General features: G+C 43.7%; 1 protein-coding gene and 1 long non-coding RNA gene across 2 annotated transcripts; one reads left to right on the top strand and one right to left on the bottom strand.

Annotated features, from left to right (window-relative positions):
- The first annotated feature begins 40 nt into the window (after positions 1 to 40).
- On the top strand, positions 41 to 4,185 carry LOC143436822 (uncharacterized). The gene is made up of 2 exons (XR_013106632.1): positions 41 to 322; positions 814 to 4,185. It is a non-coding gene; the product is annotated as an uncharacterized LOC143436822 (long non-coding RNA).
- LOC143436821 (serine protease inhibitor A3C-like) lies at positions 1,810 to 13,950 on the bottom strand. Its single transcript, XM_076921287.1, is given in 5 exon segments — positions 1,810 to 5,053; positions 6,068 to 6,218; positions 7,812 to 8,085; positions 9,866 to 10,519; positions 13,865 to 13,950. Coding segments are annotated over 4 exon segments (1,248 nt in total). The 5' UTR covers positions 10,503 to 10,519; positions 13,865 to 13,950; the 3' UTR covers positions 1,810 to 4,867.
- Positions 13,951 to 25,496: the final 11,546 nt, after the last annotated feature.

The following is a 25,496-nucleotide window of genomic DNA, read 5'->3' as shown; positions in this document are numbered from 1 at the left end:
TCACAATATTCACTCCTCCTCCGCATCCCCTCCCAGGAGTGGAACTACCATCAAAACACTAGGCTGGGACTATTCACAACAGGTATGTTTTATAAAACCAAATCTTTTTCAATGGGAAGGCTCCAAGGAGTTGCTCTTCAGTAATCTTGTAACATGAATAATGGTGAGAGGGGTACCAGCACATTTGAAGGGCTTTGTTGTTACTGTTTTCCTATGAGAGACCTGGAGTTTGGAGACACTGCTGCTAAGCTGGATGAATTCAGTGTTATTGGACCCAGATGAAGTAGAGGCCAAGTGGATGAACTGAATCAGAAATGTCAAGGTGATCGATCTTAGCTACCACAATGAGCAGCACAGACAAATAATGTCTTAAATGATCTAATGCACAGCATAGGCAAGGTCATGTTTATAGTTGTATGACTCATATTGACCATTGGTACTGGCTAATTAATTTTGGTGTTTCCAACAATGAAATTGTAAAAAAAAAAAAAAAAAAAAAAAAAAGCATTTTATTTGATCTGTATACGTAGAAAAAATTCTCAAACAAATAAAAGGACTCCATTGGATTGCAGCAAAAACCAATCTTGACCTTCGAACCAATTTCTAGACTTGAGCCAGTTTTCAGGTCTAGGAGCTCTTTTACGATACGACAGCCAGATTCCCTGGATTGAGGACTTTAATAAAATCTCTACTGTTCACCTTTCTCTAATCCCTCCCCGGAGTGACCTGATGCCTTTTACGAGGGTGACTGTAGTGAGAATTGTGTTTTTTTAAAGCCCAATTATGTTCTAAATGTTTTTGTTTTAATCCCAGGTGTGGAATATGTGGCTGCTTCAGATTGTCCACAGCAGTTGACTATGATTTGTCTCATGCTCTGGCAGGGATGTGACTCTGTCAGTTGAAGATAGTTTATGTTTGGAATTCTGAAGGTTCTTGAAGGAAATATATATATATATGCATGCCAGGGCCCTGAGAGAGGTGGTGGCTTCTCCCCCGCTACTGCTGATTTTGCTCTTTGCTAGATTGCTTGATATTCTGATGACAAAGATTATACTTTCCCCTAGGTATCTGACACCCTTAATCAGCAAGACATAGGCTAATGAGAGCTATTCCCCCTTTCCCTTCTAACAATCTTCATCTCCTACCTAGTGTTGGGGGTGGGTTGGAAGGGATTAGCATAGAATAATGTTTGAAAATGATGTAGAGAGATAAGAACCCAATAAAATAGCCTAAAATATGCCCAGAGGTAACTGTACACTGGAGGAAAGAAACAATCAGACTTTCCTGAGTCTATTGGATACTGGTTTTGAAATGACAACAATTCCAAGAGAACACAAGAAACATGTGGCCCTCCAGTTAAAGTAGGAGCTCAAGGAGGTGATTAATGGAGTTTTGGCTGAATCTGACTTACAGTGGGTCCCTGAACTCATCTTGTGGTTATTTTGCTAGTCCCAGAATGTACAGTTGGGACAAACATACTTGGAAGTTGTCAGAATTCTCACATTGGAACCATGACCTATGGAGTGAAGCCTACTCCATTGGAAAGGCTAAGTAAATGCCTTTAGATTTGCCTCTGCCAGGGAAAAGAGTGAATCAAACGCAGTATCTCGGGGCCAGTGTTGGTGGGCCAATTTGGGCTCTAGAGACAGCACATTCCTCACTGGAATGAGCTATTCTGCCCATTTACCAAGAGACCTGGAGAGGTGTCAGCTTTGTGTAGGGCTGGGTCAGGAGAAGGCTCTTTAACAGGTACTGGATGCTTGGGTAGGCTGGTCCTGAATAAGGTCATTTTAAAGGAATTCTGAGTGCTTGTGAAAAAAATAAAACAGGAATCTTGTATTCCCAGTTTTTTTTGTTTTTTTTTTTTTTTTTAGAAATCACACAAAATTGTTTTTGGGTTATGCTTGTATGCCCCTTCCAGATGTTCGTTATACCTGACTACTGATGTTTGTTTATATACCTCTATGGAAAAAAAATATCTTGCCACATGTGGCTTCTCCTTGTGATTGTACACTTCCTCAGGAGACTCTTCTTGACACTCAGAGTATAAATTGGCTGATGGTCTGAATAACATTGGCTATTGCATGAGACTTTTGTCTGCCTCATTTTTAGGCTCTATTCTCCCAGGTTGTACCATTTACAAGAGTGGAGACAGGCTCCTATGTTACCCTGTAACTTGAGCTGCCCATCATGAGTTGGGTGTTCTCTGACCCACGAAGTCATAAAGTAGGGCACGCATTGCAGCAAACCATTATCAAAAGGAAATAGTATATATGTCATCAGACCCATTGAGGTCCTGAAGGCACTAGAAAGATATATAAAGAAACTGCCCAAATACCTATGGTTTCTACTCCATTGACAATGCTGTCTACTATCAACCATGTGACCAAGATGTGTACTCTATGACTGAGGCAGTCAATATTAGGCCCTGTTTTACATATGGTTCTGCATGTTACCCATGTACCAGCCAGACATGAACAGATGCAGCATTGTCACCCAACAGCCACTTCTCAATGTTAAAATAGTATAAAATGAACATTCAGCACCTGGAAATCATTGAATCGTGCAAGAATGTTCCAGGCATTTACTCTCAGTGAAATGCAGTGTTTTTGAGCACCTATTCCTTCCCCACCACAGACTGTTACCTTGATTGCACATTGGGTCTCTCCCTATAGGGGGTTCATCACCATGTAACAATTGATTGACAAGAGAGGAGAAATCCTCAACACCTAGGGAATGAAGAGAGGCAATCCCTGATATCTAGGTCCTAGACTGCAGAAGAGATGAACTCAGATTTGGCCACAAGTTCTAGAACCAGCTCACTGAATAGAGATGCATTCAGCAACAGGCTCCTTAGATACCTGGGCTGAATCCAGGAAGGATGGAGGGATACAGCTGGGGCTTGTCAGCACTCACGGAGTGCCTGTGGTGTCCCAGTCTCATGGTGATGCCTAACAGACAGACACATTGGGAAGTCTGCTGGAACATTTGATAGTTTCAATAGCTAAGTCCTCTTTTCTTAACTCATGGCCATTAAGGAAGGGTATTTACTCACTGGGAGTCCTGAGTGTGGCCAACCAGCCTCTGCTGCCTTCATTTCTACTACTCAATGGGTGTTTTCAGAAGCCTTAAGAAGTGAACAAATTTCCACCTGAATGTATAACTGCCCCTGTCCATGTATAAGGCTCAGAGGATTCTCCATGAACAGCAGGTGCCCCAACCCAAATGCACCGTGAACTCCTCTCCTCCTCCATGGAGATGGTAAGCCAGCTTGTCCTTTGAGCTGAATCATCCTCTCTCCTCTCCAGCTGTGTCCTGATGTTCCCCGAGACTGCCCTCAATGGCAATCCTCGCCTCTCACAACTCTGTTCTCTGCATTGTAGCCTCATAGAGAACCTTTTTCAAGTGAGAAACTCTGTCTAACTCCTCCAGTGCTCCCTGTGGCTCTGAATTATTCCAGAATCCTCAAGTAGCCAGGCTCTTTGCCCCACTGTGGCCACTCATACCTCTTCCGCTCTACCACCAGTCTACTCTGTTGTCCCAGACATCCACCTCCTCTCAGATCCACAGATATGGCTCCAGTGTTCTTTGCCCTGCCCTAAATATTCACTCTCTCATCCTCCTTGCATCCACCATAGCAGAGATGTCACCTGATACATGGATCACTTGGTTCTTCTCTGGGAAGTATTAGAGCCCTGTTTAATCATCCACCTGCCCGCCACAGTGATGTCTCATGAACAGAGTCACAACATGGGGGAGACTGTTCCTCTGGCATCTGGCATCGGGCCACTTGGAAGAGCATCTCACCAACCATGATGTCTACCTGTGTGGTCATGGGGAGATAACTATGTTTCCCTGTGTCTCATTTCCTCTTCCATAAAAGGAACTGTTAGCATGTAGGTTATAGGGCAATCACAGGAGACACAGAGTGACAATATTTCCTAATATGTTGTAACTAGAGTAAACCCATTACAGCAAAGGCTGAGGGAACACTATCTGGGCACTTTCTATGCAGGTATATATTTATTGATCCTTTGTTCCTACCTCTTCATTTTTTTGAGACAGGGTTTCTCTGTATAGCCCTGGCTGTCCTAGAACTCACTCTGTAGACCAGGCTGGCCTTGAACTCAAAAATCCGCCTGCTTCTGCCTCCCAAGTGCTGGGATTAAAGGTGTTTGCAACCACTGCCCGGCTCTACCTCTTCATTTTGGTTGGTCGTGTTCATCTTTTGTGTGAGGTTGGTCCGCTGGGAACCTGAGTAGGAATGCTAGGGGGACAGGAGCTGGACTGACACCCCGACCCCATGCAGCTGCAAGACTATGAGTGCTAACACTGTTCCAGATATAAGCAGGGTCAGGGGACCCTGCAAGTGCCACTGAGTGGCAATGCCTGCAGAGGGGAAAGCATAACCTAAGAGCATGGCACCAGGTGTTCTCAGATGCTGGGATGACATTCGGTGTAGCAGGTTCCCCTTTCTGTCCAGCATCTGATTCTCATGGGTTGGCCCAGAGGCTAACATGGACCCATCAAGACTGTGCAAGCTGAAAGCAGATGTGCTCAGAGCCTATACTGGGAATGCATGTATTTGCTGATGCTTAGGTTTGGGGTATGAACACATAAAGAAGAGTCACCAGGGAAGAATAAAGACAGATTTCAGGTTCAGAAACATGTGCAGATGCTCCCAAGAGACCCCAGAGCCTGACATTGACAGTCCAAAGGCTCCTGTGAATGTGGGAGCCACAGAGATAGTTGAAGCCATCTTTGCAACAGCCAATCAGAGCATGAATGCCAGGATGTATGGAGATCCACATGCAGTCTCTGTCCCAGGGTCCTGGGCAGAATCATCAGAACTTGGGGAGCTATAGGATCACTTGGGGTTAGTCACTTTGGCTATAAAGAGGGTAGTCTGAACATCTGTGTGAGAAATAACCATCAGGAATGGCCTGTTGAACCACACAGTGTTTTTTCCAGCACGAGAGACAAATTTGACCCCTGTGGCAGCAGCTGCTTCTGTGCCTGCTTCAGACAAGTCCAGCACAGCCTTGTGGACCACCTGTGGGGAGAGAAACACATCACTCAGTGGAGACCAGGAGGGCAGGAGAGAAGACTGGAGGAAGCAGTGAGTGCTGGCCTCATCTGCTGCTATTTCCTTGTTCCTTCTCTGAGCTCTAACCCTGGATTTCCCAAGTCACGGCTCAGGATGAGAGATGAGGCACGCCCGGGGTCTGCTCAGTGTCTGAATCTGCACTGCCCTCAAACCACTACAAACTGGAAAACAGAGTTGGGTAATGGCAGGAGTTTCCTCACAGACAGCCTCCTGACTTCTTCGGAGGGAACAGCTAGGGTCAGTGCTGGCAGTCAGAGCAGGATTCAGCATCCCTCCTGCTCCAGCCTCCCTGGGATATACAACAGCAATTCACAACCCTTGGCTTCATGTTACCAGACTGCCATGTCCTGCTGTTACAGATCTGAGCCCAGGGCTCTGAGTGGATCCTGGACAGATCATTGGTCACTGACAAGCTGTGCACCTAGGAATGTAGTATGGGGGTCCAAGGCATCTTCTCTCCTATTCTTGAGGTTTTCATCAGAACTGCCATACATTCCTTGTTATTACTCTTACTGTTAATATTCTGTGTGCTGGTCAAGAAATACTGTCCCAGCACTACAGTGAAGGAGCTAAAGCTAGTAGTGATTTGGCCTGCAGTTTATTGTGGGTGACACTGCAGTGTATTGAGGGTGCGCCTACAATGTATTGTGGGTGGTGTTGCAGTGTATTGTGAGTAAACCTGCAGTGTATTGTGGGTAACCTTGCAATGCAGCACACGTTGGTTCTATAAAGCAACTATAGGCCCTTCCCCACAAGGGTCTCCTAGCAGAGCTTATAAATGGGTGGGGGCCACAATGGTTTCCTAGCTAAGCTTACATACATGTGATAGCGCATGGACATTTGTTAAGAAACCTCAGAAATGTAGGTGTTCTCACACATGTACCCTCCCCACATGCCCACATGACCTTCACCATCCACAGTCAGGACCCAAGGCAAAGCACCCTGTGTTCCTTGTCTTACATGAGAGACTTGCAGGTCCTTAGCTCCTGTGATCCTACTCAGATCAGCCTGTGAGGAGAAGACTTCCTTAATGCCCAGCTCTGGAAGGACTTTCTCCAGGCTATAGTCGGTGGAGATGGAGAACTTGGGCAGCTAGAGTCTATGTATCTTCCTGAGGAAAAAAAAAAACAATATAAGAGTCCTTAGACTCTGTGGCCCCCATAATCCACCAAGTAGCTGGGGCTTCTTGTGGGGAGCCGACAGAAGGCGGCTATCATCCTTGCAGCCATCTAGAGCCATATACCCTGATAAGAGATTTGATTACAATAGCCTATAACATCTGAGCACACTCTGATAATATCTTGTTTTAGATACCCAGAATCTTCCCTTGGGTGTGTGAGACTTAAAGGTGTGTGGCTTAAGGGCGTGACTTAGAGATCAGATTTAGAGACAAGACCTAAGGGCATGACTTAAAGGCGTGACTTAGAAGTGAGACATATAAAAGGCGAGAGGCAGACAGAAGAGTAGAGTACAACTTGGAGTTAGTTATTAGGCACTTGGAAGATCATTAAACATTAGGCACTTAGCACTTGGAGAAAGAACTTGGAACTTGGAGGCACTAGGGACTAGGAACTAGGGACTAGGAACTCAAGACTTGGGACTTGGAGAGAAGAGAGACTGAAGAATAAACAGGATTTAATCACACTCTGTCTGGTCTCCATTCTTCACATCCATCCTGACTCTCTTTCTTGCTGAACCCCGACCTGCAGACCTGAGCAGCCTGGGGCAGTGCGGGCTCTAACAAGTTAGTCCCCAAGGCTTTTGGCAGTGCAGGTTCCAACACTGACAGAGTGGCTCTCAACATTTTGGCCCCCAAATGGGATAGCTCGGGCCGCAACAGCTTCTCTCCACTGACAGCACTCTCCATACAGAGTAGTCTTCTTTCCACCCATGCCTAGATGACTTGACTATTCTCTTCTTAATGCATTAATTATTCATCAGGGCCTGAGAGTGTGAACAGTAGACAGGCAACCTGACTTGGTCCTGGCTGTTCCTTGACTCAGAATGCTTTCCTCCCAAACCCACAAATGCAGTCCTCCCCTGGCATGGCTATTCTAAAACATCTTCTAAGGAGTGCTTTATATTTAAAACTGCACACTGCACACATCAGACTCCAGCCTTCCTAACCCTTGAACACTCCCCTTCTTAACTTCACCCTTTCTCACATTTTAACCTGCTAAAGGATGCTTAATTTAATTTTCACTCCTACACTCTTTCTTCCTGAATTACAAGAAGGGCCCTAAGAGTAGGTTTGTGCTTCAGTCTCTGATATACTTTCAGAGTCTACATCAGATAACTCCCAGTATGCTTCAAGTATTTTTCCATGGGTGATGAATGATGAGTGTTTTGAGGATGAGATGGCTCCACAGGGCCTAGCTGATTCTCAGAGCTCATCTCCTGTTAATCACAATTCCCTCTGCCTTCCAACTCATTTGAGATTCTGTATAACTTACAGCCTGTTAGAGGGAGGCTACCTCAGCTCCTTGTTCTAGCTGATGTCATCTTGTGAACAACAAAATCAACAGCAGCTCAGGGCCCAAAATACATAGTCAGCAGAGGGAAATTCAACTCCAGTTCACCTGTCCCCTGGGCCCTCTCCACCATCACACTGGGTACTACTGTGACTCTGAGGTACAGGGACACTGGACATCAGGCAACAGCAGGACAGAAATTCAGGAGAGTTGTGGGTCCTGTGGACATGCACCTAGGTTTCAGAGATTCCTTCCACTTCCTCAGGGTCTCTGGTTGCAAGCTGGATTCCACCTGCTGCATCCTGCCCTGGTCAGGGAGGATGAACAGGGCGCTGGCATTTCCTGTGTACTTCAGCTCCACCACAGAGCAGGACAGCTCCTCATCCCTGAAGTAGGGTGTGGTCAGTTCCTCAATGCTCATCATGGGCACCTTCACAGACCTCTTCTCATCCAAGTAGAACTCAGATTCAAATGTGTCATGAGGGTCAAAGGCCATCTTCCATTTGCCTAAAGGTGAGGCAAATGATCATGTTGTAACCACAGGACAAACACTCCACCTCCTCCCCATTCATGCTCTCCTTCTGAGTTGTGACAGCAATCCATGCATCTTTGGTCACTCAGAGTGTCCCTTAGTGTGGTATATGCTGAACTGGAAAAACCCAGGTATTTGGTTAATCTGCTAGCTATGAGCATTGTCTCCATCTCAAAGAGGAATCTTCAAAACCATAGCCTGGCTATTTGAATTCCTGACAAAGTTAGGGATCTGGGGTGGAGTGTGTAAGAAAGACCAAAGTGAAAGTGGTGAGATTGGAGACAGGGGAGAGTTGAGGGTCCGGTCTTCCCCAGGGGAACCATGTCTAGAAGGCAATGCCTTGTGGGACAGGTTTCAGGAGACACAGAACAGCATAGTCTGAGTTCCCCAATATTGTAATCAGTTCATAATCACCCAGATTGTTGGCTAAGACCTCACACATGGGTTGTGACTGTCTCCACAAATCACATATACCAGCTCAGGTTTGTATTATAGTTTCTGTCCCTACTACCAACATACACTATGGGACTTGAGAGTGAAGCAATTTCTTGCTCTTGGCATCTCACAATCGAAACATACATCACTTCTCACACCAAGCACACCTGAGCTTATGTAATGGGGAAGCTGAGAGAGCCATGTTCTGCAATCTAACGCTTCAGGCTGATACTCTGTTTCTACGATACCCAGCCCAAGGCAGATCTGGGGCCCTCCTGCCCTCTGGGTCCCCTGTCCTCCTGTCCTCCTGTTCTCTTGTCCTATATTTCTCTCTGTTGTCATCTTGATTTTCTGTCTATAGCCCAGGCCTCCCCTTCATCTACCCTGGACAAACTAAATCATCTCCAAATCCACTGCGGGCCTGACTACATCATGACTTCTGTCTGCACCCATTTCAGGGATGTCACTTTGCTTCCTGCGTCTCTGAGGCAGGATGTTGTGGGGTAGGATCTCTGGATCTCCTCCCCAGTACCATTACCTGTAGCATCTCCAGCTGAGTCTCCATCTATCTTGTACCCAGATTTCATCAGACTTTTTGGACCAGAAATGTATCTTGGGAATTCTGATTTTTCATGCTAAATGGTTAGTTATTTTACAAAAGCAAAATTCCTCAAAGCAGTCAGACACTAAACACAGAACACTGCCTGGCTGACACTTCCACACCTCTAATGGCTCTTACTCAGTCCCTGCTTCTCCATTCTCAGGACCAGTTCATTACAGAAAAGGCTCAGAGAGAAGTGTTGCACAGTAACTGCCCACAGGGCTCTTCACTTGGTGTAGGCTATGCTACCTTCCCTGTCCAATTATTGTCTCTAGGCTCTTTATGATCAATAAGTGCCCAGCCCACCTGGACCCTTCTGGAGGCAGAGGATCTCCAGCATGTATGGACTTCTGCTATAGAAACATATTAAAAATCCCTGCAATGGGAATCCTGAGGGAACCTTTCTCTGCAGAGAGTAACCATAGCTTCTGACCAACAGGTAGGACTAGGCATGTGAGGTACTCTGCTAGTAAGTAAGGTTAAGACAAAGCCAATAAGCAGCCCTTGTAGACTGAGAGCTCAGGGCTTCTCTTGAGCATGTACCAGGAAACACAGCCAGTGTCCATAAACACTTCTGAAGAGGAGACTAGTGAGTAACAAGAAGTTAGATACCCATGTCTCCAGAGCTTTGAGCATCTCCTTTCCAGTGATCATCCAGTGGGCACAGGTACCCAGACAAGATCCTCTCCCTCCACTCCCCAGGCAGTGACCACTCTCACCTTTAAAGTAGATGTAGTTCACCAGCACCATGGCTGTCCTGTCATCCAGGTCTGAAATCAGTTCCTTGATCATCCCCTGGGTCTGATTGCTCACATAGCCATTGATGAAGTTTTTGGCCTCAAGCGGCTGCTGGAAGTCAACTGTGAAGGCCTCAGCCTGGTACAGAGCCCTTGCCTTCTCCTGGAATTCTGCCAGGATCTGAAGGCGCTTTTCAATAAACATGGTGCTGCCTGTGCTGATCTGTTCCTGGTCCCCTGACTGGCTGAGCCTCTGTAGGAGATGTCCAAACCCCCTGTGGATGTCTGCCTCAGGGGTCTCTGTGAGATTGAACTTGAGACCTTCTAGAATCTCTTCCAGGGTGTTACCCTTTGCTCCTAGGGATACAATAGCCAAGGCAGCTGAGATGCTAAGTGGGGAGAAGACGACATTTTTATCTGGATTCTTCAAAGCCAGCTTCTTGTAGAGGCTGAAGGCAAAGTCAGTGTTGATGGAGGCCAATGTGAGACTGTCCACTAGTGTCCCATTGTCTTGGTCTTCTTGGACTGCAGTGTCCATTCCCAATGTGCCTTCTGGGAAGCAGAGGACAGCAGGGCAGATCCCGGCCATCAAGATCCACAGAGCTGCAATGAAGGCCATCTTCTGTGTTCTTCAGGCTGAAAGGAAAACTTTTTTGAGTCTTGGAGGACTAGTTGGTGCTCTGACCATCTCCTAGTTGTCCCCCACTGGGGGGCATTGTGTCCTGCTCTGTTGCCCTTCCTGCCTCTGGGACTGCCCACCTGAGTTGCTCTGGACACTCAGATGGCAGTTGTAAATCATGTGCTCCCTCCTTCCAGGGACAAAGTGTTGTTGCTGTAGCCAATTTTCATACTAGAGAACCAAGATCCAGAGATTTGATGGGACATCTTAGGGTCACAGGGAAAGACAGAATAGAAGTGGGGGATGGGCATGATCCGTGTCTGCACTTTGCACTTGTGCCACCTCCAGCTGCCCCCTCCTTAGGTTGAACTCTGGAACCCTGGAGCAGTTTTTATCACAGGTACTATATTAGCCAGTTGATGACAAGTCAGAAATATTAAGGCCCCTGATTTTATTTGGCGCATGAAGCTAGGTATGGGGAGGGCTAGTTGAGAGGCAGCAGGAGATATATCTCGTGCAATGAGGAAATCCAGGACCCCTGAAAACCAGCAGTGGCAGGACACACAGGAGAAGGTTCTCTCAACCCTGCCAGGGCATCACATGGTCCTTTGTACCTCAGGTTTAGAAGGCTTCCTGGTGGAGAGGTATCAGTCTCTGACATCTGGACTAGATTTCATGTTGGCTGTGTGGTAGCAAGCAAATGGGTGGACCTCTCTGGACAGCTTGGTGAGGGGTCTAGGTTACATTATTGGTAAGTGGTTGGCTTATTGTGGGAATTGGGAGTGCAGGGAATGTTTAGGGGTCCATCTCCTCTATATCCAGCCAGAGCGTGGGCCACAGGCATCCTAATGGACTATCATTGGAAGCTTGCAATGATGGTAATCATGGCTATCTAACTTTAGCCTCTGACCATTTGTTCAGGTGTGTGAACACAGGTGAACAAAGGTGAAGGTGGATGGTAAGTGAATGGGAGGCATTGGAAGAAGTAGAGAGTGGAGAGAGGGGAGAGGAGAGAGGAGAGAGGAGAGAAGAGAATGGGGAGAGAAGAGAGGAGAGAGGACCAAACAGAGAGAATAGAGGGGAGAGGAGTGTTGAGAACCACACTACCCCACGTTTGGGTGTCAAAAATGTCTCAGACCATTCTGTCAGTGTTGAACCCCACACTGCCAAAAGCCTTGGGGGCTAAATTGTCCTGCACTGCCCCAAGCAGCTCCAATCCATGGGTTGGGGTTCAGCAAGAGAGAGAGTGAGGACCTACGTGAGGAATGGAGACCAGACAGAGTGTGATTCAGTCCCGTTTATTCTTCAGTCTCTCTTCTTCTCTCCAAGTCCCAAGTCCTAAGTTCCTAGTCCCTAGTGCCTCCAAGTTCCAAGTTTCTTCTTCCAAGTGCTAAATGCCCAATTCTCTTTCCAAGTCTAAGTGCCTAACCTAATGCCTAATAACTAACTCCAAGTTGTTCTTAATGCCTAATTCCTACTCACTAACTCCAAGTAGTACTCTCTAATGTCTAATAACTACTTCTAAGTTGTACTCTAAGTTGTTCTCTAAGTTGTACTCTTAATGCCTAATTCCTACTCCAAGTTGTAGTAAGTTGTACTCTTCTGAGTGTCTAATGTCTACTCCTACTGATTTCTTCTGTCTGCCTCTCACCTTTTATATGTCTCACTTCTAAGTCATGCCTTTTAGTCACGCCTTTAAATCATGCCCTTGGGTCTTGTCTCTAAACCTGATCTCTAAGTCACCCCCTTAAGTCACACACCTTTAAGTCTCACACACCCGAAGGAAAATCCTGGGTATCTAAAGCAAGATGTTATCAGAGTGTCCTCAGCTGTTGTAGGCTAATGCAATCAAGTCTCTGGTCAGGGTATATGGCTCAAGATGGCTGCAAGGATGATAGCCACTTTCTTTCAGCTCCCCACAAGGAGAAAGGAGAAAAGAGAGGAGGGAGGATGGAGGAGGATAAAGAGAGGGGAGAAGAGAGAGAAGGGAGGGGGAAAAGAGGAATGAGGAGAGGATGGAGAAGAGAGGAGGAAAGAGAGAGAGAGCAATGGAGAACTGGGAGAGTAGAAGTTTGGAGAAAGGAAGGAGAGAAATCCAAAAAGCAGGGCAAGGAGGTAGGAAGAGGGAGGGGTAGGGGACTAGAAGGAGGGAGAGGGAGAGAAAGCAGAAGAAAGCAAAGGGAAGAAGGCTGGGAGAGAAGACTAAAAGAGCACATAGGGAGCTGGAGGTAGCAGAGGAGGGTGTGTTGGCTTCAGGTCACTTGTCCCCATTGCTGTGACCTGACTGCAAATAAACCAGGTACCTCAATAACTTGGCTGCCTTTAACCTGTGCTTTACTTTCAGAATGATGCAGCCATTTGGCAAAGCACTAAACAATATTTTGTGCCAAAATTATTTCCAGAGAAAAGAGGTTGCTCAGTTTGTATAGAAGGAAACACAGCTCACACTTTCCTGAACTGTCTTTGCTTCCCTAGTTGAGGATGAATCTCCTCTGCTTGGCCAGGAGATCTGGATTCTAAGAGTGAAGTCAGGTCACAACCCCCTAGTCATCTCCTCTATGATATGAGGAAAAGAGAGCTGTCCTCTCATCCAGAGTGACTGCATCAGTCCTGTCTCACCCTAGCTATGACAGCAGCATGCATGCTAGGCAAGTTCTAGAAACTTCTGCCCTGTGGAGTCAGAGGAGCAGGCTCCATTTACTCTCCATGAGCATAGACCACAGCATCTGCATCTTCCATTGGCAAGAGAAACAGACCATCAAGAAGATTTTATGAACCCTGTTGGGAGCTGACTTTTAGCAGAAAGCGGCTATCAACTTTGCAGCTATCTGGAGCCATATACCCTGACAAGAGACTTGTTTTTCAACAGCCTACAACAGCTGAGCACACTCTGATAAACATCTTGTTTATCCCACATATCTTGTGTTGCTGTTTAGTGACCCCAGCTGCATGGTGCACGGGGTAAAGAGTCTTCAGATGTGTTCCCCTGCTTGTGCTTATAAATACTCAGGATTTTCTTGCAAGGGAGAGTCAAATGGGAGACAGTAAATGAAACTTGACTCCACACCCTGTCTTGTCTCTAATTTTCGTGTCTCTTTCCCTTCTTTCCCCACTCTATCTCTTGACCAGAACACTCAGCCCCAAAGCATGGGGCAGTGTGCAGTCAGCAACATAGTGACCCCAAAGTGTGGGGAAGAGTGGGTGTCAACAGAACCCTAGAAATGTGCCCTGATTCTAACCCAGTATCTCAGTTAAAGCCCTTGCCTCACCCCAAAAACATAGGTTGTAGGCCATAGCCAGTACCACACTGTCCTGGGACAATTTCTTCTTGGTTTGTGGTGTCGAGAAATTATGAGCATTACCTGCTGAGCTGATACCAGCCAGCTGCCAGCCTCTGTGATAGCTGACTCCTGATGTTCAGAGTTGCCGCTTGCCTGGACTCTTGTTCTCCCCAGTAAGCAGTGATGCTTATTTATTCCCACCAAGGGCTCCTCCCTCCTCTTAGGAAAGCTGGCATGGACAAGTTGTGGTCTGAGTTGAGATTAGAATTGTGCAAACAGGATGATTTGGGGTAACATGGATTTGTACTCTCTATCAGAACTACCTCCTGATGAGACAATTCCCACCTCTTCTCTACACAAGTCCAGTGGATATCCTGCGAGTGTCTTCTGTTTATCAAATGCTTCAAAGGTGATGTGGAAAAGGGGAGAAGTCAGAAGCAAAACCAGAGTGCACGATCTCTGCCCTACTTGTCACCAGGGAGGGCTGCAGCTTGATCATCTAAGTTATTTCAAAATGAACAGTGAACACTAACTAAACAAAATCAGTAGCCATCCTTTATACAAATATTAAATAGACTAAGAAAGAACTTAGAGATACATTGTCCCTCACAATAGCCACTAATAATATGAAATATATTGATTTAACTTTAACTAAGCAAGTAAATGTTCTGCAGGACAAGAACTTTAAGTCTCTGAAGAAATTGAGGAAGATGTCAGAATACAGCAAGATCTCCCATGCTCATAAATTGGTAGGACTAACCTAGTAAAAATGGCCATCTGACCAAAAGAAGTTTACAGATTCAATGCAATTTCCATCAAAATTCCAATATAAGTATTTACAGGTCTTGAAAGAGCAATTCTCAACTCTATGGGGCAAAAACCAAACACCCGGGATAGCTATAACACAGCTTGTACAATAAGAGAACTTCTGGAGGTACCACCATCCCTGATTTTAAGCTCTATGACAGAGCAATAGTAATAGAATCCCATGGTATTGGCATGAAAACAGACATATTGATCAATGGAACAGATTTTGATGTTCTAGGATAACCCACTGAGCAAAGCAAAGGTTTGGCTTGACCCACAGATTCAAAGTCTATAGTTCAGGGTCTGCAGGCTCCAATGTTGTCCTGAGTCTATTTCCAATGTATGACTAACTGGTGCCCAGTTCCTGCCTCTGTCTTTCCCTCCTCCAGGCCCAAGGCTCTGCCACCCACTCCCCTTTGCAGGATCTCTGACCCTGCCTAAATCTGGCACAGTATTGGTGCCCAAACTCCTGCAGCTGCATGGGGCCTGTTGATCAGACCAGCTCCTCTCCCCAAAGCATGCCTACTCAAGGCAGAGTACTAGCCTTTCTCTAAGTTCCCAGCAGACCAACCTCACAGATCTGAGGGACACCCCCACCACATCACCCAAAATGAAAGGGTGGGAGCAAAGGATCAAATGATCAATAAACATGTAACTGCACAGAAAGTATCCAGGCAGTGTTCACTTAGCTCCTGTTGGCAGGAGTAGCCTCTAGTGACAACAGGGACATAGAGATTGGCACTGACACTCTGTGACATCTGTGTGGCCCTCTGATGTATATGCTGTCATCAGCCCCTTTTATGGAAGAGGAAACTGAAACACAGGGAAACTTAGTTATCTCCCCATGACCACACACCTAGACATTATGGCTTTTAGGATGCTCCTCCAAGTGTCTTGGTCAGCCTTGCTGAATATCAGTCCATGCTGTCAAGCCCCTATGTAACCTAGATCATTGTCACATGACCACGTTGTTCATTGGCCTATTGGCAATGATAGAGATGGCTGGGAAGAGGCTGACTGACCTCAGAATGGGTCATTCTATCTACTTGGTTATTGAACTCCTCCTCAGCTGAAGTCACATTGAATGAGCATTACATGGGACATAAATATCTTCACATCTTTCTCCCATCTGAAGAGATACCTTCTCATACTTCTTTATCAGATGTCTTTCTCGCCAAATTCCAATTATGCTCTTTGCAAGTCCTTGAAATCTATTGGCAATATCCATGAATCAGTGAAGAATTGCACATGTGGCCATGTCTCCTTCCAAATAAAATGCATGGCCATGAGTACTGCTTGAAGTTCTAATCAGGAAGATGTCCCTTGGCTGCTGTTGTCAGGGTTGTCCTGAAAGGGTTGCAATACTCCATCTGTCCATGGATGGTTGCTGCCTATATAACTTGCAGGACCATCAGTGAAACCTAATATTCTCTGCCTCAGTCAATGGATCATAGAGTACACATCATGAGGTTGTACGTGCATGGCTTGCCGTAGACAGCATTGTTCATAAAGTAGAAACCATAGACATTTGGGAAATTTCTTCATGTAGCTCTGTAGTGCCTTCAGGACCTGCTTGGGTCAGATCCTGTAAATGTCATTTGCTTTTAATGATGGATTGCTACTAGGCATGTCCTCATTTATAACCTTGTGTGTCATGATGGGCAGCTCAGATCATGTGGTAACACAAGAGCCTGTCATGGCTCTAGCTCATGGTCAAACCTGGGGAAAAGAAGCCTAAAAATGAGGCAGAATAAGGTCTCATGCTATGGCTAACTTTATTCAGAATATCAGCCAGTTCATACTACGATAGTTAAGCAGAGTCACCTCAGTAAGTGTGTAATCACAAGGACAAGCCAGAAATGGTTTAAAACAAAACAAAAAACACCATGGTTTTCCATAGAGGAATATAAAAAAATGGCAATAATCAGCTGTAATGAATAATCGGAAGGCCACTCCCTTTTGTCCACTCCATCTGTAAAGAGCATGCAAACATAATCCAAGAAAAAATTTGTGTGTTTTGAAAAACCTGAGGTCACAAGACTCTTGTGGTTTTTTTTTCTTGGAGTGTTCTCATAAGCACAGAGAATTCCCCTAACCTGACTGCAGTTAGGAGCAGCCTTCCCAGCAGCCTGGGCCTGGTGAAGAGCCTTTCCTGCACTGGTCCTGTAGAAAGATGACACCTCTCCAAGTCACTTGGTAAATGGGCAGAGGAGCCCATTCAAGTGAGGAATGTGCTGTCTCTAGAGCACAAATTGGCCCAGGAACACTGACCCTGAGATACTGCGTTTGATTCATTATTTTCCCTGGCAGAGGCAAATCTAAAGGCTTTTGCTGAGCCTCTCCAATCCTAATAGTCTTCACTCCATAGTTGAGGGAAAACTTGAGATTTCTGACGACTTCAAAGTATGTTTTTCCCAAGTGTACATTCTGGAACCAGGAAAATAACTAGGGGATGAGTTCAGAAATCTACTGTGAGTTGGGTTGTAGCCCAAACTCGACTGATCTCACTAAGCCACTGCTTTTACCAGAGGACCACAAGGTTTCTTGGGTTCTCTTGGAATCACTATAAATTTAGAACCCAGGAAAATACTTGTTTCTTGTCCAAAATGTGCTGCTCTTCTCCTTGTAAAATTCTGAAGGCCTGGGAAACGTGAACACTAAAACTCTTAGATGTTTTATCTGAATCCTTCCTCAGGAGAACCTGGTTGTCCTTTTATTCAGGGGCTCTAGATCTACATCTGTAACCTGGCTCAAGTCTGGAAATTAGTTCATGGGCCTAGATTCATTTTTTCCCACAATTCAATGGAGGCTTTCATTTGTCTGAGAATTCTTCTATTTACAAAGATCAAATAAAAATTATTTTCTATTCTCAGGGTTGAATCCATTAAGATTAATTAGGTCAATATGAGTCATGACATCATAAAAATCATTTTGCCTGTGCTGCCCACTATGGTCAGATCATTTAAGACATGGTTTTTTCTATGCTGCCCATGATATAGACAACTAAGATCACCGTGCTTCTGCTGATTCAGTTCATCCTCTTAGTCACTGCTACATCAGGGTCCAATAAAACTCATTGCATTGAATTCATCCAACTGAGCAGCAGTGTCTCCAAACCCCAGGTCTGTCACAGGAGAAGGGTGACCACACAGCTCTTCAAAAGTGCAGGTGCCCTTCTCAACATTTTTTTGTGTTATAAGATTAGTGAAGAGCAAGTCTTCTGCACCTTCGCATTGTGAAGGATTGGGTTTTAGACCACATATCCACTCAAGCATTGACTACACTTCCTACTTCCCTTCTAGGTGCCTACTTATCCTTAAGACTGGTTATAGGTCTAGAGGACAGTATGGACTGGCACTAAGGCACATCAGTATTGTCCTGTCTGGTGTCTTCTTTAGGAGACAGAGAGAGAGATAGAGAGAGAGAACCAGAGAGAGAGAGAGAGAACCAGAGAGAGAGAGAGAGAGAGAGAAACAGAGAGAGAGAAACAGAGAGAGAGAGAACCAGAGAGAGAGAGAGAGAGAACCAGAGAGAGAGAGAGAACCAGAGACAGAGAACCAGAGAGAAAAAGAACCAGAGAGAGAGAGAGAGAGAGAAGAGAACCAGAGACAGAGAGACAGAAAAAGAAAGAACCAGAGAGAGAGAGAGAGAACCAGAGACAGAGAGACAGAGGCAGAGACACAGAAAAAGAAAGATTGATGTTTTTTAGGGAAAATCACTTCAGGTTTACTGGACAGTGAAGGATTAATTTCCTCCATCAAGATTGGAAAAGGCAATATTTTAGGAGGTAGGAGTGGGAGTGGAGAGACTGACTCAGGTGAATTAGCTCCTTGAGAATCTGAGAGTTCATAGTTCTCAGTTTCAATGGAATCCTCAGGAGTCTCCATCCCATGTCACAGGATCCCATTCTTTACCAATTGCTGCCCTTACTTTTACTGCTGACTTTTTCTGATGTTGGGACTTGAATTTTCACTGTAGTTCAGCCAACCTTACAGTAAAGGCTTCAGTTTGAATTTCTGCAGTGTGAGCTCTGTGGCTGCTGGAGAGAGGATTGTCTCCCAGCATGCATTTAGAGACCTGTAGACGGTTGGTTCCCATCTGGAGCCGGTTGACTTTATCATTCAGTGCATTGTTGTCCCTCACCTTATTCTGAGGTCCTGTGTGTTGGTTAATGTTATCAGGGAGCTTGTTCTTTTCCTTTGTCAATTTATCCAGAGAGTCTAGGATCAACCTATCAGCAACAATATTATTTTTATTTTTCCATAGTTTGTTAAAGTTTTTTCTTAGTTCATGCTCTGATGCTATGACAAGAAACCATAACCAAGGCAAGTCTTATGAAAGAAAGCATTTAATTGAGGGCTGGTTTGAAATTTCAGAGGCTTAGTCTATTATCACCATAGCAGAGAGCACGGATGCAGGCAGGCATGGTGCTGGAGAAGTAGCAGAGAGCTACAGCTTGATCTGAAAGGAGAGAGAGAAAGAGAGGAGAGAGAGAGGCAGAGAAACAGACAGAGACACAGAGACAGCACAGAGACAGAGATTAAGACTGACCCTGGTGTAGGCTTTAACACCACCAAGCCCACTCATATTGACACACTTTCTCCAACAAAGCCACACACCTTTGTCTTTCCAATCCTTTTAAGGTGTTCCACACTCTAAGCAGTCAAATATATAAGCACATTCTTATTCAAACCTCCACAGTTTTATATACAGAGACACAAAATCTGTTGCCTCTCATGATTTCACATCAAGATAGGCAAATGCATTTTTCTCTTTAAGTTTGTAAATACCCTTCCACTCTGCACATTCACCTGCATCCATGGCAGAGCAGCATGCTTGTCCTGGACCCCAAAGCCTGCCTGTCTCTAAGGAAGTCTGCCCTAATAAGGGGAACAGGTGAGACCTCCACCCCAATATCCACACAATCTCTCTGCTTGTGGACCTCTGCAGAGCCCAGCATGAGTGGGATCTATCTGGCTTTGCCGGAGCCTCATCCTTTTTCTGGTCTGTGCCTTTACTTTCACCCATGGCACAGCAGTGTGCTTGCCCTTAAAACCCCATAGCCTGCCTGTCTCCAAGGAGGACTACACTAACTAGGAACACAGGAGGCCTGCTTTAACCAGGGAAACAGGGGGCCTTTCCTAACCAGAGACAGCAATGTATGCCTCCCAGGAGGCCTGCTCTAACCTAGGAAACACATAGCTCCATATCTCCAAGGAGGCCTGCTGCAGTCTGAGGCATCAAAGCCAGTTAACAACGGGGACAATAAGATGGCAAAAGGCAAGCACAAGAAAATAAGGAACAGAAACCAATGTAATTTGGCACCATCAGAACCCAATTCTCCTACCACAGCAAGCTCTGGATACCCTAACACACCTGAAGAACAAGATTCCCACCTAAAATCCCCTCTCATGAAGATGATAGCCTTCTTTAAAGAGGATATAAATAACTTCCTTAAAGAAATACAAGAAAATACAGTCAAACAGATAGACACCTCTAGGAGGAGACAAGTAAATATCTTAATGAAATACAGGAATTAAAATCAAACAAGTGAAGAAATTGAACCAAAGGCTCCAAGACCTAAATATGAAAATAGAGGCAATAAAGAAAACAAAAATGGAGACAACCCTGGAGAGGGAAAATCTAGAAAAGAGATGAGGAGCTACAGATGCAGCAGACCAACAGAATAAAAGATGGACGGGAGAATCTCAGGCATAGAAGATACTGAAAAACCAGTCAAAGAAAATACAAAGTATAAAAAAAATTTCTAACCCAAAAATGTCTAGGAAATTTGGGACACAATGAAAAGACCAAACCTAAGAATAATAAGATTAGAGGAGAGTGAAGATTCCCAGTTCAAAGGGCAAGAAAACATCTTCAACAAAATTATAGAATAAAATTTTCCTAACCTAAAGAAAGTGATGGCTATACACATATAAGAAGCCTACAGAACATCTTATGGATTGGACTAGAAAAGAAAACCCTCCTACCACATAATAATCAAAATACTACATGTACAAAACAAAAAATAATTAAAGTTGTATGTAGGAAAAAAACGAGTAACACATAAACATATACATAACAGAATTACACCATACTGGACATATGTTATGCAGACCTAAGAGAGCACAGATGCCAGCCAAAACTATTATAGCCAGAAAAATTCACAATTAGAAACCAAGATGTTCCATGACAAAATCAAATTTGAACAATATGTTTCTATTAATCCAGACCTACAGAGGATACTAGAAAGAAAGTTCCCTTAAGGGCTGGTGGCCCCGTGAGGAGAGCAACAATACCAACCAGCCAGAGCTCCCCAGGGTCTAAACCACCAGCCTAGGAGCACATATGGAGAGACACATGACTCCAGCTGTATATGTAGGGGAGGATGGCCTTGTTGGGCATAGGTGGGAGACAAGGTCATTGGTACCCTGAAGGCTGAGCACTGAGGGGGGGAAATCTGAGGGTGGGGAGGGGGGCTGGGGGTAGGTGGGTAAACACCTTCATAGAAACAGGAGGAGGGGTTATGGGATAAGGGGTTCCTGGGTGGTGGGGGAAATATAGTAAGGGGATAAAATTTGAAATGTAAATATTATATCCAATAAAAGAGGGGAAAAAATAGAAAAGCAGTTAGAACCAACATTCTTAATAAAATGTCTGCCCTCTTTAAAAAAAAAAAGCTATCTTGATACTAAAATTTGTTTTGAGAATTGTATATTGCAGAATGATCAGCCTTGGTGTATCTACTCAACAAGCAAGCTGGACAGACCTGCTCAAACCTCTGAGGTCCGGGAATTCCATCTGGAGGCAGCGAAGACACAGCATCAGAGGATTGTCAATTTGCTCTCCCCCTCCCCCACTCCTCTACTAATATCTCAATGCCCATAATCAGCTTGAAGAAGCTAATGATGAGTCAGCGCCCCTATTCCCTGGGCTTGGGGACTAAGGTGGTAAATGTTGGGCTGTCTCTCTAGGGAAAAGTAGTAGTTTTGTCGGAATAGAGAGGATTAGCTAGGGTTTATTGCATAGCCATAACCTATTAGTAGAAATCTTTATAAGTAATATCAAGATGAAGATATAAATTCTTAAATGGCACCAATTTACTTTGTTTACAAATTTTAAGGTTTTCATTGGCATGAGCTTCTTAGTGATATAAGAGTGAGATGAATATTGTTACTCTCATAGGCATTGTACCAGTATAACACATTTAGGAATACAAAGCTTAGACCCAGTCCTTCTTTAACTTTTTTTAACTGATTTGAGATGGTCAGCCTGTGAATTAAGGGACTATAGCAAATCCATGACTTGGAGTTTATTATAAGGGTGTTCTCTATGTTTTATTTAGAAATAGCTGAGTGGAGTTAACAGACAACAGTCCAGATTACCTTACATGGATAGCTGGTTTTCAAAACATCAGAAATCCTTAGAATTGACATGACAAACATTTCAGTATTAAAGTTCATTTTTATTAGAGACCTGTCTGCTTCAGGCAGCTTCCTATATTGAATTCTAAGAAGAAATTGAGCATCCTTGGAGTTACTCCAGTTGTGGTGAGACACCCACTAGGCAAGAATTGCCACTTTCCTTCTACAGACAAATTACTGTCCAGAAAAGGACACACTTGCAGAATAGTCAACTGATTATATCTGCCTAGACAGAGTAATCAGCCCTTAATAATTCTGCAGCACTAAGGTCTGTCAGATGATACTGGGCCAGAAGGCAGAAGAACAGATGCTCCAACGTTTTGAAGTAGAGGGAGTGTCCAGGTGTTCAGAGGTCTCTATAAATTGGCTAAGTTTTAGAAACTATGCTTTGTGCTTCCCACAATTATAGTTAACTCAGTCATTCTGGATTTCTGATGGGGTTGAAAACATATACCTATTGATCTTAAGAGAAAAGATTTGAGTGGATGGTCATCAGCTGACATTCATCCTAAAGCCAGGTTCAGAACTAAATGTTTTAGTTAGAATAGATGACAGAGGAGCTGGTTAGTCAACAAAAGGATGGACTGGGTATTAGGACTATCCTGTACCTCACTGGTACAAATTGGCATAATTATGCTCTAATTGTATTTTGAGAGAAAAGTTTCATTTTAACAGGAAGGGTGATGTGTAGGAGGAGCTAAGGTAGGAGGAGTACTGAGAGGAAGAAAAGGAGTAAGAAGAAGAGAAGAAGAAGGAGAGGAGAAGCTAGGTGATGAAAGAGAGAAAGGGGGGAGACAGGGAGGCAGATATTCATGTATCTCCACCAGTCAAAGATAGTTGTTATATCTAGGTTGGTCAGTGGGTTACACCTCTGATTGAACAATTCCAAACTTATAAAGCCTATGATTAACATTATTTTAAAAAATGTATAAATGCAAAAAGGAAAAGGGGGCATGGGATAGGGGTTTCCTAAGGAGGGAAAAGGAAAAGGGGGCATGGGATAGGGGTTTCCTAAGGAGGGTGGGGGGGAATGGGGATAGGGGATGCCATCTGGTGTAAATAAAATATCTAATAAAAAAAAAGAAAAAAAAGAAAGAAAGTTCCAATATAAGAAGGGTAACTATACCCAAGAAAACACAAGAAGTTAATCAGTTCTCAACAAACCCAAAAGAAGAGCATCACACACACATAATACCACCTCCAAAAATAAAAATAACAGAAAGTAACTTTTATTCATCTTTAATGTCTCTCAACATCAATTTACACAATTCCACGATAAAAAGACATAGGTATCAGACTGGATGCATACATAGAATCATCATTTTGCCACATATAAAAAACATACCTCAGCAACAAAGACACACCTACATCAGAGTAAAGGGCTGGAAGAATGTTTTTTAAGTAAATGGTCCCAACAAACAAGCTGGAGTGGCCATTTTAATATCCAATAACATAGACTTTCAACCAAAAGTAACCAAGAGATGGGGAAGGACACTTTATACTCATCAAAGAAAAATCCACCAATATGAAGTCTCAGTTCTGAACATCTATGCTCCAAATGCAAGGGCACCCGCATTCGTAAAAGAAACTTCACAAAACCTAAAACACATATTAAACTTCACACGATAATAGTTGGAGACTTCAATGCCTCACTCTCACCAATGGACAGGTCATGGAAACAAACTAAACAGAGACATTGAAACTAACAAATTACGAACCAAATTGATTTAACAGATATGTACAGAAGATTTCATCTCAAAACAGAAAAATATATCTTCTTCTCAGCACCTTATGGAATCTTCTTTAAAATTGACCATATAATCAGGCACAAAACAGGCATCAACAGGTAAAAGAAGACTGAAGCAATTCATGCATTCTATCAGATCATGACTGTCTGATGCTAGACTTCAATAACAACAAAACAACAGAAATCCCAACATACTCACGCAACTCTACTCAATGATAACTTGGTCAGGGAAGAAATAAAAAAGAATTACAGACTTTCTAGAATTTAATAAAATGAAGGCACAGCACACCCAAACTTATGAGACACAATAAAAGCAGTGATTGGAGGAAAACTCATAACACTCGATGCCTTCATAAAGAAGTTGGAGAGATCCTTTACTAACCATTTAATAACACACTTGAAAGCTCTAGAACAGCAGGAATCAGACACACCTGAGAAGGAGATAGCAGGAAATAGTCAGACTCTTGGCTGAAATCCACCTATTAGAAACAAAGAGAACAATACAAAGAATCAACAAATCCAAGAGTTGGTTTTTTTTTTTTTTTTTTTTTTTTTTTGAGAAAATCAACAAGGTAGGAAAATCCCTTAGCCAAACTAACTAACAGACACAGAAGACAGTATCCAAATTTAAAAAAAAAAATCAGAAATGAAAAGGGAGACAGAACAACAGAAACAGAAAATTCAAAGAATCATCAGATCTTACACCAAAAGTCTATTGTTCACAAAACTGGAAAATCTAGATGAAATCGGTGTTTTTTCTAGACATATACCACATACCAAAGTTAAATAAAGATCAGGTAACTATCTAAACAGTACCATAACCCATAAAGAAAGAGAAGTCATCAAAAACCTACCAAACAAAACAAAATAAACAACACAGATCCAGATAAATAGGACTTCAACCCAGGTATGCAGGGATGGTTCAATATATGAAAATCCATCAACTTAATTCACTATATAGACAAATTCAAGATAAGAAAACAACACATGATCATCTCACTAGATGCCAAAAAAGCCTTTGGCAAAATACAACACCCCTTCATGTTAAAAGTCTTGGAGAGATCAGGAATTTGTGGCATGTACCTAAACATTTTGTCACTTTAGCTACTGTCTGTCTGCCCTTTAGTTAGGTTGCCTAATGTTTGTCTATCTTACTGATTTTCTCAAAGAACCAGCTCTTGGCTTACTTGATTCTTTGTAATGTTCTATTTTTTGTAATTGACTGGTTTCAGTCCTTAGCTTGATTATTTCCTGCCATCTACTGTTCTTTGGTGGGGGTTTTTTGTCCTTAAGCTTTCAAGTGTAATTTTAAATTGTGAGTATGAAATCTGTTCAGTTTCTTTATAAACTTGTATTACATACATATGATGTGTTTGTATGAACTTTCCTCTTAGCACTACTTTCATTCTGTTCTCTAAGTTTGGGTATGTAGTGCATTCTTTTTCACTAAATTCTAGAAAGTCTTTAATTTCTCTCTTTATTTCTTCCTTGACCCAGTGGTTATTCAGTAGAGAATCATTCAGTTTCCATGAGTTTGTAGGCTTTCTGTTGTTTCTGTTGTTGAAATCCAGCTTTCAAGCATGGTGCTCTAATAAGATACAAGGGACTATGTCTATTTTCTTGGATTTGTTAAGGCTTGCTTTGTGACAGACTATGTGGTCAATTTCTGGTCAATTTCGAAGAAGGTTTCCTGAGGTGCTGAGAAGAAGGTATATTCTTTTGTGTTTGGGTACAA

This window comes from Arvicanthis niloticus, chromosome 23, assembly GCF_011762505.2.
Source record: "Arvicanthis niloticus isolate mArvNil1 chromosome 23, mArvNil1.pat.X, whole genome shotgun sequence".
NCBI classification, from domain to species: domain Eukaryota; kingdom Metazoa; phylum Chordata; class Mammalia; order Rodentia; family Muridae; genus Arvicanthis; species Arvicanthis niloticus.
The sequence above is the reverse complement of the archived record's forward strand: the minus strand, read 5'-3'. Positions and strand labels throughout refer to the sequence as shown.